The sequence below is a fragment of the Chiroxiphia lanceolata genome, chromosome 2, assembly GCF_009829145.1.
Source record: "Chiroxiphia lanceolata isolate bChiLan1 chromosome 2, bChiLan1.pri, whole genome shotgun sequence".
NCBI classification, from domain to species: domain Eukaryota; kingdom Metazoa; phylum Chordata; class Aves; order Passeriformes; family Pipridae; genus Chiroxiphia; species Chiroxiphia lanceolata.
In genome coordinates, this window is record NC_045638.1 from 119,914,322 (window position 1) to 119,927,621 (window position 13,300).

Consider the following 13,300-nt stretch of genomic DNA (forward strand, 5'->3'; position numbering starts at 1 on the left):
ATGTGCTGGTTAACCTGTTCTGGGACAATTTTCCTTCATCCATGGAGCAAGAAGGACTCAGGCACTCAGGCTGATCCGAAAACCCTCCAGGATAATAAGAGTTGTCTCTGAAGGCCTGAATAATTTGCATTCCAACATGTGTAATTCCAAACTGACAGGAGAGTATCCCTGCAGAAAGGCTCCTCCAGGACACAGACACTGCTGGGTTCCTCTGGTCCAGGGTTGATCCCAACATCCATTTACACCTCTGCCAGCGCCGAGACTGTAAAAACCCACCCAGCACTTGACTTACATTTTCTCTATGTTTCTTCTTTCTTCCCTGCTGACTCAGAATGTTTAAAACATCCCTTTGTGTTTACGTGTTTTAACTCTCCCCCTTCTGCCAGTGAACCAGTTCTCACAACCTTTCTGCCCGTTTTTCACACCTTTCCCAGTGGCTGCTGGGCCCCCTCTGAACTCTCTCACGGCACCTGGGTGAAAAACTTCGCCAGGTTTTGTAACCTCATTCCTGAGAGGTGTTGAGGGGCACACCTGGGAGCTCTGCAAAGCAAGGCAGCAGAAGGCAGAGAGGAGCAGCTGCCACGGGGTGGTGGCTCATGACCTAATGAATTAGCCCCTGTCAGTATGCAAATGTTGCTGGACGTCGTCTCAGCCCATCCCTTTTGTCAAGGAAAACATGAACGTGATTTAAAACTGCTTTTAAACACGGTTTGAACTGCTTCACAAACAGAGATGCAGACAGTTGTGAGGGCTTGGCTGGTGAACAGGCTGTAAGTTGACCTCATTCATTTACAGCTGAGACATCTTCAAAAACTGCACTGGTTTAACCAGAAGAATAACTGCCATTCCTTCCCCATGTGCACAGCAGGTTGTGTCTTTCTTTCAGATTTGTGGGATATCTGAAAAACTTTCCACTTGCAGTGGAAAAGCAAGGGACTTTTGAATGTTTGTATGGAAAATACAGCCTTTATTATCTGAATAAAGGGTTATTCTTATTGGAGGAGGGAAGTCAGGGAGACCTGCTCGTTTTATTTCATCAATATAAAGCAAGATCTTTCTTTGAGATAAGGCTTTATTCCCATAACAACTCTTGCACAAGAGCAAGATCCCAATGAGCAAGTTGTGAAATAAGAAGTGGTAAGGAAAAAGCAGGGTCTGGGTGCTGAGAGGCTGGGCACTGCCAAGGCCACACCTCAAATCCCGGGGTCACTTCTAGGCTCCTCATTCCAAGAAGGACATTGAGGGGATGGAGGGTGTCCAGGGAAGGGGATGGAGCTGGGGAAGGGTCTGGAGCACCATCATTTTTTTTGGTGTTCTTCCTGTGCCCCAGCACTAATTGATGTGTTAAAACATGAGGAGATTTATATAGTTTCAACAGCCTAATATTTTATGTCTGTATTACCTTGGTTTATTTTGCTTTGTTTTGTTTTAGTGATGACTGGGAGGGATGTTATTTAGTATTAACTGATTGAAACATTTCCTTATCTTCTCTAGAACACAAATAGTAAAAGCAAACTGGATGTTTATTTTACTGTATGAGCATGTGCTTTCTGCTGTAGGAATATCTGAATCCAAACTGGAGCTCTGGCCTTACAAAGGAAACATTTCCCAACTTCATATTTTTCAGAATTTTTATGGAAATTTTTGAAAATATTAATTTTGAGCTATAAATTGGAGGGGAGGGAGAAAAAGAAGGAGGAAATCTTGTGGAATCTCCTCCTCTGGAAAGATTTAAAACCCACAAAGCCACGGTCCTGTGCAACATGCCCTGAGTGAACCTGCTCTAGCTGGGGGCTGGACTAGATCATCTCCAGAGGGACATTCCAACCCCAGCCACTCTGTGATTCTGTAATTTCTATTCCAAATTCCTGGGTTAGCTCTTCTCATTCCCCTTCTGCTCACCTTGTGCCATATCTCCAGCCCAGCTGCCTGTCCCAAACCTTCTGCTCTTTGGTGGGGTTCCTACCTGAGAATGCAGTTCTCTGCTTCTCTGGTCTTCAGGACCCAGGACTCCCTTCTCCAGTCCATTTTCTGGGGAAGCCAGGAACAGCAGAGAGGAATCTCTCCTGCAGTCACCTTCCAGAATGGTTCTTCAAAGAGTATATGGATCAGGAACTGGAAAATCATAGAATCCAGGATGGTTTGGCTTGGAAGGGACCTTAAAGATCACCTAATTTCAGTCCCCTGCCATGGGCAGGGACACCTTCCACTATTCCAGGCTGTTCCAAGCCCCGTCCAACCTGGCCTTGGACACTTCCAGGGATGGGGCAGCTACAGCTTCTCTGGGCAACCTGTGCCAGGGCCTCCCCACCCTCCCAGGGGAGAGTTTCTTCCTCACAGCTAATCTAAACCTCCCCTCTTTTAGTTTAAAACCATTCCCCCTTCCCCTGCCCCTATCCCCCCATGTGAAAAGCCACTCTTTCTCTCTTTTTCCAGCCCCCTTTCAGTACAGAAAGGCTGCAGTCAGGTCTCCCATATGTGTGTCTCTAATGCCACGACTGCTGGGAATGGGCAGGAGGAGGAGATCTGTGGAACTGCCCTGGCTCTGCAGCACAGCAGAGCAGCCACGAGCAGCAGCCTGGGAGAAAAGTGACTCTCACAGTGTTGCAGGACTGCTCCCTCGTATTTGCCAATGTTTTGTTTAATATCATGTTGCATCAGCCTCCAAATGTCTTTGCTCGTCAAAGAACGTTGCACAGCTCTCCTCAGGAAGTTCTTCCAGGCTTTTCCTGCCTCTTTTCCCTCCCATTTCAGTTTCCCTCCGTTTCCCTGGTTACTTGGTACTTCTGTTTGTCACCCCTCATGAGCTGGGGTCCTCCTCTGTTTGCATTCATCACACACTATTTTGAATAATAGAATGTAGAGCTCCCATTTCTCCCTGTCCTCCCTCTCTTTGTGAATTTATTCGTATTTTCTTTCCCCCAACCTGCTCATCCCATCCATAACGCCAGGACTGGCCAGAGCAGGCTCGTGTCACTTCTTGGTTGCTTGTGCTGCTGACAGAGAAATCCAAATGAGCCGTGCTGCGCTTTACTCCTGAGCTTTATTCCTCAAGAAAGCTGTTTCTGCTCCCAGGGAAGTCCATGGAAGTCTAATTAGTCCCAGATGTTTAGTAATAACAAGCACTTCCTTTCGGTGGAGCCAAACAAAAGCAGTGTTAAAAACGTTAATTAAGTGGCTTTTGGCTCTGTCATCAGGTTATTAACTAACTCCAGTCCTGGCAGCCAGGCTAATCCTGACTCTCAGGGGGAGACAGAGCCTTGCCATGCTCCTCACAGTGGCACATCAGCCCTCAGCTGGGCACAGCTCAGGGGCTCTCACACCACCTTCAGCACTGGGCTTCCAGCAATCCCTGGGAGTGCTGCTGGTGCAAACCTTCCACAGGATTAATGGTGCTGCCCACTGGCTTCTGCTCTGTGGGATCAGGCCCTACTGCTGCTGATGGTTCGTGCAAATTGACAGAATCACAGAAATCCCACCATGGTTTGGGTTGGGAGGGACCTTAAAGCTCACCCCATTCACCCCCCTGCCGTGGGCAGGGACACCTTCCACTAGCCCAGGTTGCTCCAAGCCCCATCCAGCCTGGCCTTGGACACTGCCAGGGCTGGGGCAGCCACAGCTTCTCTGGGCAACCCGTGCCAAATTCTTGCCCACATCCCCAGTAGATCTCCTTGTTCTTCCACTGGTTGCACTCCAAGATATGGAGCAGCTGTCCCTGCTTCAGGACCAGGAGGCAAAGGTCTGAGGTGGAGTCTGAACACCATGGAAAAATAGGAAGACGTTTCTTTTCATCTCTGGAGCTTTCCAAGCTGGTGCTTTAATATATCCACAGACTTGTGCTTTTTGCAAAATTCGAAGGTGTTTTTATTGTACAAAATTCCACAACGAAAATCACCAGCCAGCTTCTTACATAACCGCTTAAAAACTAAAATTTTACACCTTTTTGTAGTGTGTTAATTTTGACATTCACCAGCTGGAAGAAACAGAAATGGAGCAGCAATTTGGCTCTGAGTTATTTACCTGGGCAGGTTTCAGTCTGACCTCTGTTTCTCTTCTGAATGTACAGTTCCTGGCATTAACAGAAAACCTGATTTGGCTCCTTTTCAAAGCCACTGAACCCTGTGAGCAGGTCCCTGTTAGCAGGGAACACTGTTGTGTTCCCTTTAAAAGGGTGAATTTTCTGTCAGTGCAGGGCATAACATTGATCAGTGTCAGCAATGAACAGCTTAGCCGTGTTAAACCCCTCCCAGAATGAGGGGCTGCATAACATTTCTGGCAGCCCATCCTGTAGACAACAATATATTTTTATGGAAAGACAGTGGACATCTGGTCTGAATAATGGCCAGGACTATGTTCCCTAGGCCTTATTTCACACTGGCACCTTCAAAACACCTTTTTGCAGTCTAACCTCCTGTGACCTTTAAAAATAGATATATTATTCTTCCGCACTGAAATGCAACCGCATGCAGTGAGTTTGTGTTTTCCTTAGAAACACAAACATTTCAGTCAGTCCAATGTCAGCTGGTTGAAATTCATTCTCCGGGCTCTTTCTGTTTAGATGTGTTCACCCCAGAGAGGAATTTCTTCACATTAAACCCAGTTAAATACGTGTTGCAGGCGAGGGCCGAATTTCTCCTCTTTGAGTTGAACTGTGGACCTGCAAGACACGGCAAATCCTCCCTCCAGTCCCCGCAGCCCAGAGAGGCCACCACGAGGGGCACTTCGAAAGCGTCCTCAAACCCACAGTTACAAACCAAAGGCGAGAATTTCTCCCTTCGTCTCTACACGCTGTCGGTGCAGCACCTGATCCTCTCGGTCCTCAGGGCACTTTGTGTCCCCTTGGCTTTAAACTGAGGGCTGAAGTTCTGCCTGCGGAAGCAGAAGAACGACCCCACGCCGATGACGAGCACGGACAGAACCAACACAAACGTTAATATGATGAGGAAGTTGATCTTCTTCAGATCCTCTTTTTCACAGTCTTCCGGCCTGATGTTCCCGACGTGCATCTCTTCCTGGTACCCGAAGTTCTGGGTGTACTGGCACGTCAAGTGCTCCACGTTGGGGATCCGGACGTTTTTGTTCTGGATCATCGACGAAAGCCAGATGTTCCCACAGCAGTTGAGTGGGTTCCCAGTGAGATACAAGTTCTTAAGTGAGTTTTCTAATGCTAAAATATTGCTGTTCTGTAATGTGCTGAACCTATTGTTCCGTAGGTCCAGAACTTCCAGTGGAGAGTCGCTCCCCCACGTTGGCAGCCAGTTCAGCTGATTTTCAGAGAGGTTTAAATGTTTAAGGTGACTAAAACAAGGCAAGTCAATATTTAAATCTATCAGCCTGTTACCATGTAAATACAAATACTCCAGAGACTTTTCCAGACCTGATAATGCTTTCAGTTCTATTTTCAGCCCAGGGTTCAGGGAGAGGTCCAAGACAACCAGAGGAGTCTTGTACAGGGTGTATGCTGGGAGGATGCTCAGCATGTTGTCAGCCAGGTACAGGCACTGAAGAGCAGGAGAATCCACAAAGGACACACAGCCACTTTCCTCCCCTGCAAGCCTTTGCTTAGCTAATCCTGAGTACATGCTGCAAAGGCTGACATTGTTGCTCTGCAGATTGAGCAGCCTGAGGCTGGGAAGGCTTGAGAAGATGTCAAACTGCAGGGTTTGAAGGTGGTTGTTTTGAATGTAGAGCTCCTTCAAATTTGACAACACACCAGCATCGAGGAGAAGGTTCTGCAGGACATTGTAGCTCAAGTCCAGGACAGTGAGGGAGGTCAATGCACTGTCATAAGTCACTGCAAAGGCCTGAAGACAGTTTTTACTGAGGTTAAGGGTGTGGAGGGACAACATGGATTCAAAGAACTCATCTGGAATGGATTGGATTTCATTATAACTTAAGTCTAAATATACAAGGTGGGATAAATAAAGAGAACTTTTGTTTCTACTTTGCTTCTGATCGAGAAGATGGAAAGAGGCATCCAGCCATTCGTTTTCCACATAGTCCATTTTATTAGGAGGGGATTCAGCAGTGAGCTGGATTAAATTCTTTGATAAATTCAGAGTTGCCAGCTTATTTACCTGAGGGAACACTGGGAAGTGAAGCAGTTTGTTTTCACTCAGATCCAAACATCTTAAGCTATATTCATCGTCTGACTTTGTGGTGTAGAAGGTCTCAATGCTGTTCCTGCTAAGGTCAAGTATCTCCAGCTGCCTGAGGTTGAAATCAGAGATGCAAGTAATTGAATTCATTGAGAGATTGAGTTTGGAAAGGTTCACCAGAGTCTCAAAAGCACCTTCTTGTATCTCCATGATGATATTACTCTGAAGATCTATCTCCACGAGGCTGGGAGAGCCCTGGAACATCCTGTGTGATATGACTATGATGCTGTTGTCTGCCAGGGACAGGTAGCGCAGCGCTGGAGCCCGCTGGATGAAATGCTCAGCCATCCCATTGTACAGGCTGTTGTGGGACAGGTCCAGCACTTCCACCCTGGGCAAGAGTCCAATCCCCTCCGTGCCATTTTGAGCGAGTTCATACAAGTGATTGTTGGCTAAATTTATTTCCAGCAGGCTCTTCATGTGTGCAAAGGCTCCGGGCGCGATGGAGCTGATCTGGTTGGAGCTCAGATCCAGGCACTGCAGGGAGCTGTAGAGTGACAGCGACGTCTCAGGGATGCTCTGAATCAGGTTTCCAGACAGATCTATTTTGTTTACACGTGGATGGAGCCCGTGAGGGATCTGGTGGAGGTCTCTGTTGTGGCAAAATGCCTGAGAGTTTGCCTGCCAGAAAAAGAGAGAGAAGGGGTTATCGCATGACCAGTGAAAAATGTCTTTGCATTAATGTAAGAGAGATAACACTCAGCATCCAGGCAGATGCTGCACCTGAAACACTGCTCACACCACTTTTTTTGAGTGTCCAGACAGCAAGAGCAACAACACTAATTGCTAACCCTGATTAGCTGCTCTGCAGCTAAGAGCACTCATTTCATTTTAAAGGTGTTTCTGACTTAGACCAGGAGACTTCTATCCGCATGTGACACCCACTAAATGGTCTCCTTTTTGTGCCTTTCTCCTGGACTCATTTTAATAGTTCCAAGGGAAGAAGTTTTGCTCAGTTTTCTCTGCAATCAAGCACCATTTCCTCACTTTTGTGCTGATGTTTAATTTTCTCACTTTCATCACTGTATTAGAGTTTACAAACTCTACCTTCAATAGTAATAGTAACAGCTTTTCTCTGTTGACAGCAGGAGGTGTAAAAACATATAAGGATCCTATAGCACAAAACCCCTCTCTCCTTCATAGTCAGCCCCTCCAACGTTTGATGGTGCCTTTCTTTAGCCATGGCTTAGTTCAGCAAGGCATCTTCAACCAAACTGGGTCCTTCACCAACTGAAACATTAATTGCAGCTATGACTGAGTCTGTGTCCAGAGCAAAATCTGGAGTGTGTGTTCATAGGGAATATTGGAAACGTGAATTTGACCATCCTTGCATAAATGTCAAGCTCTATTTTGTTATTAAGGAGAACACACAGCAGCAGGAGGAAGTGGAATGTGAAAGGCTTAGGCAGCATTTAATTTACTGGAGGAAAACTCATGTTATTAATGTATTTGGGTGTCTGGGTCGTGTACTGTTGGTAGAAAGATCAGGAAAGAAAAAGAAAGAGAGAAAAAAAGAGAAAAAGGAAGAAAGGAAAAAAAACAAAGAAAAAAATCTGTTGAACCTTGACTTCTGTGGAGAAGCAGAATCCAAATTCCATGACGCAAAGCTTTTCAGACATTAAACAAACATTAAAACTCAAAAATATTAAACCCCATCTGTTTCATATGAATTTCGAGGAGAATGGAGTGGCAGATCTGTTTGGGAGAAGTGGGACACTAGTCAGCATTTTGTGAATCTCTTTTGCATCATCTGAGTTTTGGAGACCACACAAAAATGTGCCAGAGAAGTGCAAGTCCTCATCCAAGCTCTAGATGAACACAAGCTGCTCTACAGTCCTTCCCATGATACATCCTTCCCAAAGATCCCAAGTAAACTGACTATCAAAACCTGAACCCCTTCCTGTCTTCCCTCCAACTCACTCAAATCTTCTCCACCTAAAAAAAAATTAAAAAAGAAAAAAAGAAGGAAATTTCCTGGCTTCTCCCTGACACTGTTTCTTTCCTGCAAAGTCACCCCAGACTTGCTCATTTTGACTTCAAATGTGCCCATAGCTGGGCTCGTCTCTGAGGCAAATACAAGAACAGGAAGGCTCTTCTTATTCATTTGTGGAAGAGGAAGAAGCCAGGAGGATACAAAAATCCAGAGCGAAAAAGCAGAAACTGCTTTGCAGCCTGAGGCAGATGCCAGGTTTCTTCTCACCCTTGGAGCCACATCTCAGCAAGTGCTGGGCAGCCCCCACTCCCCTTGGGCACCCAGACCTTGGCAAAGCCCTGACACAGCTCCTGTCGATGCCAGCGGGCTGGTTTTCCCTGGAGTCCTTGGGAAGAGGTCACTCCCAGCTCACCAGGAGCCTTGCAGGATCTGGCCTTTCATCTGCGTCCACAGAACCCTGCCAGTGGTAACAGGGACTGATAAAATCTATAAAAATCTATAAAAGGTTATAAAATCTATACCTCCCACCATCTGCCATTTGTTCCTATAACATTTCCCCTCCCGTTTTTCTTTTTAAGCTTTCATTTCTCTTCACTGACTTATTTTGACCCTCACTAAATTTCTTATCTTGTCCCTTCTGCACCGTCTCTGGTGCAAACTGCACGAGTTTCGATCTCAGCAGCAGCAGGAAGAAGAGATGCAGCACATCTCAGTGGGATGCAGCACATCTCAGTGGGATGCAGCAAACAGCGCCTGGTTGGTGCATCTCTCCCCTCTACCCCCCTGAGCCCAGTGGGTTGGGAGCCTGAGACTGGAGAAGAGGTTTCTGTCAGTCTCCTGTTCTCACTTCACAAACCTGAGCAGTTTGCCCAGGTGCCACACAGCAGCTGGCCCATGAAAACTGGCTGTGCATTATATCCCTGCATCACCTCCAGGCAAGGTAAGAGAAAATTGCCTTAAATCCCTTCCCTTCTGCAAATTGTTTGTAAGCTCCTCCTTTGCCAATTAACAGGAATTAGTAGAATCATCTTTCTTTGGGAGGTAAAACATGACCTAGTTGAAGCCTTGCCTATCCTTGGAAAGCAATGTGAGTCAGGAAGAGCCTCCTGACATTTGAGCTGTGCCTTTGCTGTCTCAAAAACCGGCCGATGTGCCGTGATTTGTGTCATCAGTGCAGCTCACTCCCATGTCAGGGGCTGGCAGGGACTGCTTACTTCCCACAGCCTCTTTTGTGAGACTTCAGCTCACCGACAGAAGCACCAGGGGTGAGTCAGAGAGGAGCACAGGTTTCTGACTCATGCCTCTTCCACGAGATTTGGGGTGAAAGTTTCCATTTCAGAGCCTCTGCTGTTCCAAAGGTGTCACCACAGGGAAAGCACAACGTGGAACAGCGGGGCTGTGATGAAAGATAACAATGCTGGGCTCTCAGTGGAGCCATCAGCTAACCCAGGAGCTCCTTCTTTCTTCCAGCTGTGCCTGGATCCCCCCCACATGCCCCCCGCAGAAGGACACCAGCGACGCTGCGCTGCCGATCCCCACCAGAGGAACATCCCGGCCCCACGGCAGCGTGGGTTCTGTCAGGGCTCAGCTGAGCCCAGCCCAGTTGTGGTGCTGGCTCCACGAAAGCAGTTTACAGTGGAAACAAGCCTGTGTTTGCTTCTCAGCAGTGAGCCTGGGCTGTGACCCATCCAGGAATGGGCCGGGATGAATCCGCCTGGATCGCTGCGTGTCCCGTCCGGCCCCGTGTGACTGTGATCCCCGGGACCCCAGGGGCATGTTTACAGTGCCTTCATCCATCTTCCCTCTCCAGCCAATGAACTGAGCCACCCAGTCACCTTCCCAAGGTCTTTTTATATACCCTAGGTCTTAATTTCTCTGGAATTCAGGAAGTGCAGCGATATGGCAGGGTGGGCAGGAATGGAATGAGTCCCATAAGGGAGATGTGTACAGCTGGCAAATTATTTTTTTTTCCCTATTTTGGAAATCCTTGAGGATTTGTGCTGAACAGCTTCAACGTTCAGGGGGGAAAAAAATAGTATTTTTAAACGGCCTGGTACAGTCAGAAGCACTTGGAGAGGGAAGGGAGAAAGTTCAGCTGTGAATAACATCTATAATATTGCACCAGGTGCTTGCAAAAATTAAAGGAGCAAATTTTGTACTGGAGCAAGAGGCTTTGTCATTTCTCTTCCCTCCAGCAGGAGTCAGGTGCAACTTCCCTGGCAGAAACGCTGTGCCAGGGCAGAGGAGATCAGTCTCCTGTTATCACAGAAGGGCTGGTAGAGATGTATTTCACAGGGGATGCTTTAATTAAAGCACAAAGAATAGCTAATATAATGGAGTTGATTTTAGGTCTAAATTCTTTCCCTGTCTCAGAATCCCTATCCAGTCTTGGGGAAATCAGGTTATATTTCTTTTAACCAGCTCCTCCTTAGAAAAAAAAGTTGAGATAATGACCCTTCTTCCCCCTTCCCCCTTTCTGTGTGTTGTCACTACAACAAGGGCACAGCCTGAGGACAGGCTGCTAAACCCCCCCTAACCCTGCAGATCCCACCTCTGCCGCCACAGGGAGCCTGGGCTGGGGGCTTTCCCTTCTCAGAGACTGCAGCTCTTTGTGCAGTGCCTGGAGCAAGGGGGTCCAGCCAGGATCTCCAGGGCCCCAGGGAGGGAGACAGCCTTACCATTTCACAGGATGGCCCCTCTGAGGGCTGACAGTGAGAGGTCCCTGTGTTCAGCACTGCCAGGAGGAGGAGGATGTACAGTTTCATGGTTCTGCAGGTAAAAGTAGTTATGGTTAGGTTTCAGTGGGACATGTGAAAGCTGGCACCAGGTCACCATCCAACCCGGGGAAGGACAAGAGCAGTGCTATAAATTAACCCCTCTCTGAGCACACAGCACTAACGACCCACCTCTGCTCCTCAGCCCTGTGCTTACAGGAGTTGGTGCCTTGTAGGAACAAGGAGAAAATCAGTTTGACCATTTGACTGTTAGTTTGCCGGGATGGAGGGAAAAGAGAATCATTCCGATGATCACAAGGCTTTTCTCAGAGCCCACAAAGGGAAATCCTTTCTGTTTAGATCCAGTGAATTCAGCTGAGGATGCTTTTCACAGCTGGGTACCACCCTGGCGGGCAGCATGTGTGCTCTGTGATGTCTTGTCACACCATCAGTGCAAAAACACGGCCCCTTTGCTTCTTAAATAATAACCCTGGGCACAATCCAGGCTCTGAACATACTTTGAAACATCCTAAATTTTGAGTATTTGATGTATTTTGATGTATTTGACCACAGAAAATGGGATTTAATGGCTTGCTGTGTAAGGCAGAGGTGTAGTAAGCAAGGATGCTGCCCCTCAAGGTGTCTCTGAGGTGGCTGTTGCATCCTGAAGCATCAGGACATGGGGGTCTCTTCCAGCACAAGACCACGTGGACTCTGTTCTCATAGAATCATTTCATTTGGAAAAGCCCTCTAAGACCATTGATTCCAACATTACCCCAGCACTGCCCAGGCCACCACTCACCCATGTCCCCAGGTGCCACATCCACAGGGCTGTTAAATCCCTCCAGGGATGGGGACTCCCCCACTGCCCTGGGCAGCTGTGCCAGGGCTGGACAACCATTGGGGTGAAGAAATTGTTCCTAATATCTAAATTAAATGTCCCCTTGCACAACCTAAAGCTACCTCCTCTTGACCTGCCATGGTCCAGCCCAACCTCCTTGCTCAGGGAGGTTCCCTTCCCAGGGGGGTTTTCAGCTCAGCTGTCCAGCTGGGGAGCTTTTCCTGCCTAGCTTTTCTCTGGACAACCTTCAGAACCTCCTCAAGAACTGTGAGTGTGACAGAGCCCTGCATCCCCCTCCTCTCCACCCTCTGGGCAGGTCTCAGCAGCCCCCCACCCCCTCCCAGTGCAGAGCCCAGGGCTGACAGGACCCCGTTCCCTCGGTGTCAGAGGGGACTTCCCCCGACCCTAATCCCTTCCTGCTGGCACTGATGCCTCTAAGCACAGCTTCCAAAAGCAGTTTGGGAGCAGCAGCAGCAACAACTCGACCTAAAGGAGCCTTTATTGCTCTGAGGCTTTCCCAGAGTGGAAGCAGCTTCGTGCTCAGCGCCAGTTTGCTCCCAGTGGCAGCTGTGAGAGAAATCCCAGCACACCCCAGAGCAGGACTGAGCTCTGAACCCTGTGCAGTGCCACAGCTTTCCATCACAGGGCTTCCAAATCACCCAGACCCAGCTGAAAAACACAGGTGGTTTCAGTGAACATCTGTGAACACCTCAGTGTCGGTGAACACCCAGGTTTCAGTGAACATCACCCCTAAGGAGTATCAGTAAGTGGGTCAAACAATTCAGCCCCTAGAAAAAGCGTGGTACCCAAACCAGATCAGCATGTCCACCTAACAAATGGGAGGGCAAAGGCAGAGAAGAGCAGTGGTTTGCCCCAAGACATGTCTGAAACCATAGAATAATCAGGATTTAATCCCAGTTTTCCCAGTTCCCACTTCAGAAGAGTGTTTGCCTCCCTCTCTATTACAATACTATCCTGAAACTTCGTAGATGTTCCTTGCAGCTGATAACAGCAGCACCTTCCAAATTTCCCCCAAAGGTAATTTTTGTTACTGCTTAGACAATTAGCAGAGGCATTCTCCTGTGCCAAGGGAAGTTAAGTACAAGAGAACACACAGAACACAAATCAAACTCCCCGGGCTCTGATCCTTTTCCACACAAGACTCTTTCCTGTTACGTGAGAGCCTTCAGGGTTAAAAAGAGTGACTATTTCACAGTTACCTTGTTTCAAGGGTTTCTCGCATCCCCAAACACCGCTTATCATCCCTTTAAAAAGCATATCCAGCTCTTCAGAACCGATCCAGTCCTGGGACCGATGGAATTACTCCTCAGCTTCGCCTTCGCCCATTCAGGACTCCTGGAGGCTCACTCGTAACTCCAGAACGGAGGCATTTCCAGGGAAATAGCCTTATTTGGGCCAGTGTCTGCTTTAAATTATGCTGCCTGTCTTCCTCTGCACTGCTCCCCGGGCTCTCGCCGGGTCCCAGCCACCGCTGTGCTCCGGACGGAGTCGGCTACTGTGCGACATCCTGCAGCCCTTCCTTGGGGCAGGCGTTGGGAAACAGGGGGATTTTTGCCAGAGGAACCGTCGGGATCGGGCCGTGGGTTTGCTCGGGGGAATAAGGGACTTACGGGCAATGCCATTGTCCGGCTGC

General features: G+C 48.1%; 1 protein-coding gene across 2 annotated transcripts; it reads right to left on the bottom strand.

Annotated features, from left to right (window-relative positions):
- Positions 1 to 1,914: 1,914 nt before the first annotated feature.
- LOC116783427 (transforming growth factor beta activator LRRC32-like) lies at positions 1,915 to 13,112 on the bottom strand. Of its 2 annotated transcripts, XM_032680978.1 has the most exons (4): positions 12,867 to 13,112; positions 10,770 to 10,860; positions 4,930 to 6,779; positions 1,915 to 2,115 (listed from the first exon to the last, which is right to left on the bottom strand). In XM_032680978.1, the coding sequence occupies exons 1-4, from the start codon at positions 12,887 to 12,889 to the stop codon at positions 2,109 to 2,111; spliced, it is 1,971 nt and encodes a 656-aa protein (XP_032536869.1). In that variant the 5' UTR covers positions 12,890 to 13,112; the 3' UTR covers positions 1,915 to 2,108. The 2 variants fall into 2 exon arrangements, with proteins under 2 accessions (XP_032536869.1, XP_032536868.1); XM_032680977.1 differs by lacking the exon at positions 1,915 to 2,115 and having other exon boundaries at positions 3,851 to 6,779.
- Positions 13,113 to 13,300: the final 188 nt, after the last annotated feature.

What these genes read in the sequence shown, in the direction of transcription:
- LOC116783427 (XM_032680977.1), bottom strand. Translation starts at nt 12,889, where the DNA reads ATGCGAGAAACCCTTGAAACAAG. An exon ending in CGAGAAACCCTTGAAACAAG is followed by an intron (nt 10,861 to 12,866) that starts GTAACTGTGAAA and finishes TTTTACCTGCAG; the next exon opens with AACCATGAAACTGTACATCC. An exon ending in AGGGGCCATCCTGTGAAATG is followed by an intron (nt 6,780 to 10,769) that starts GTAAGGCTGTCT and finishes TTTTTCTGGCAG; the next exon opens with GCAAACTCTCAGGCATTTTG.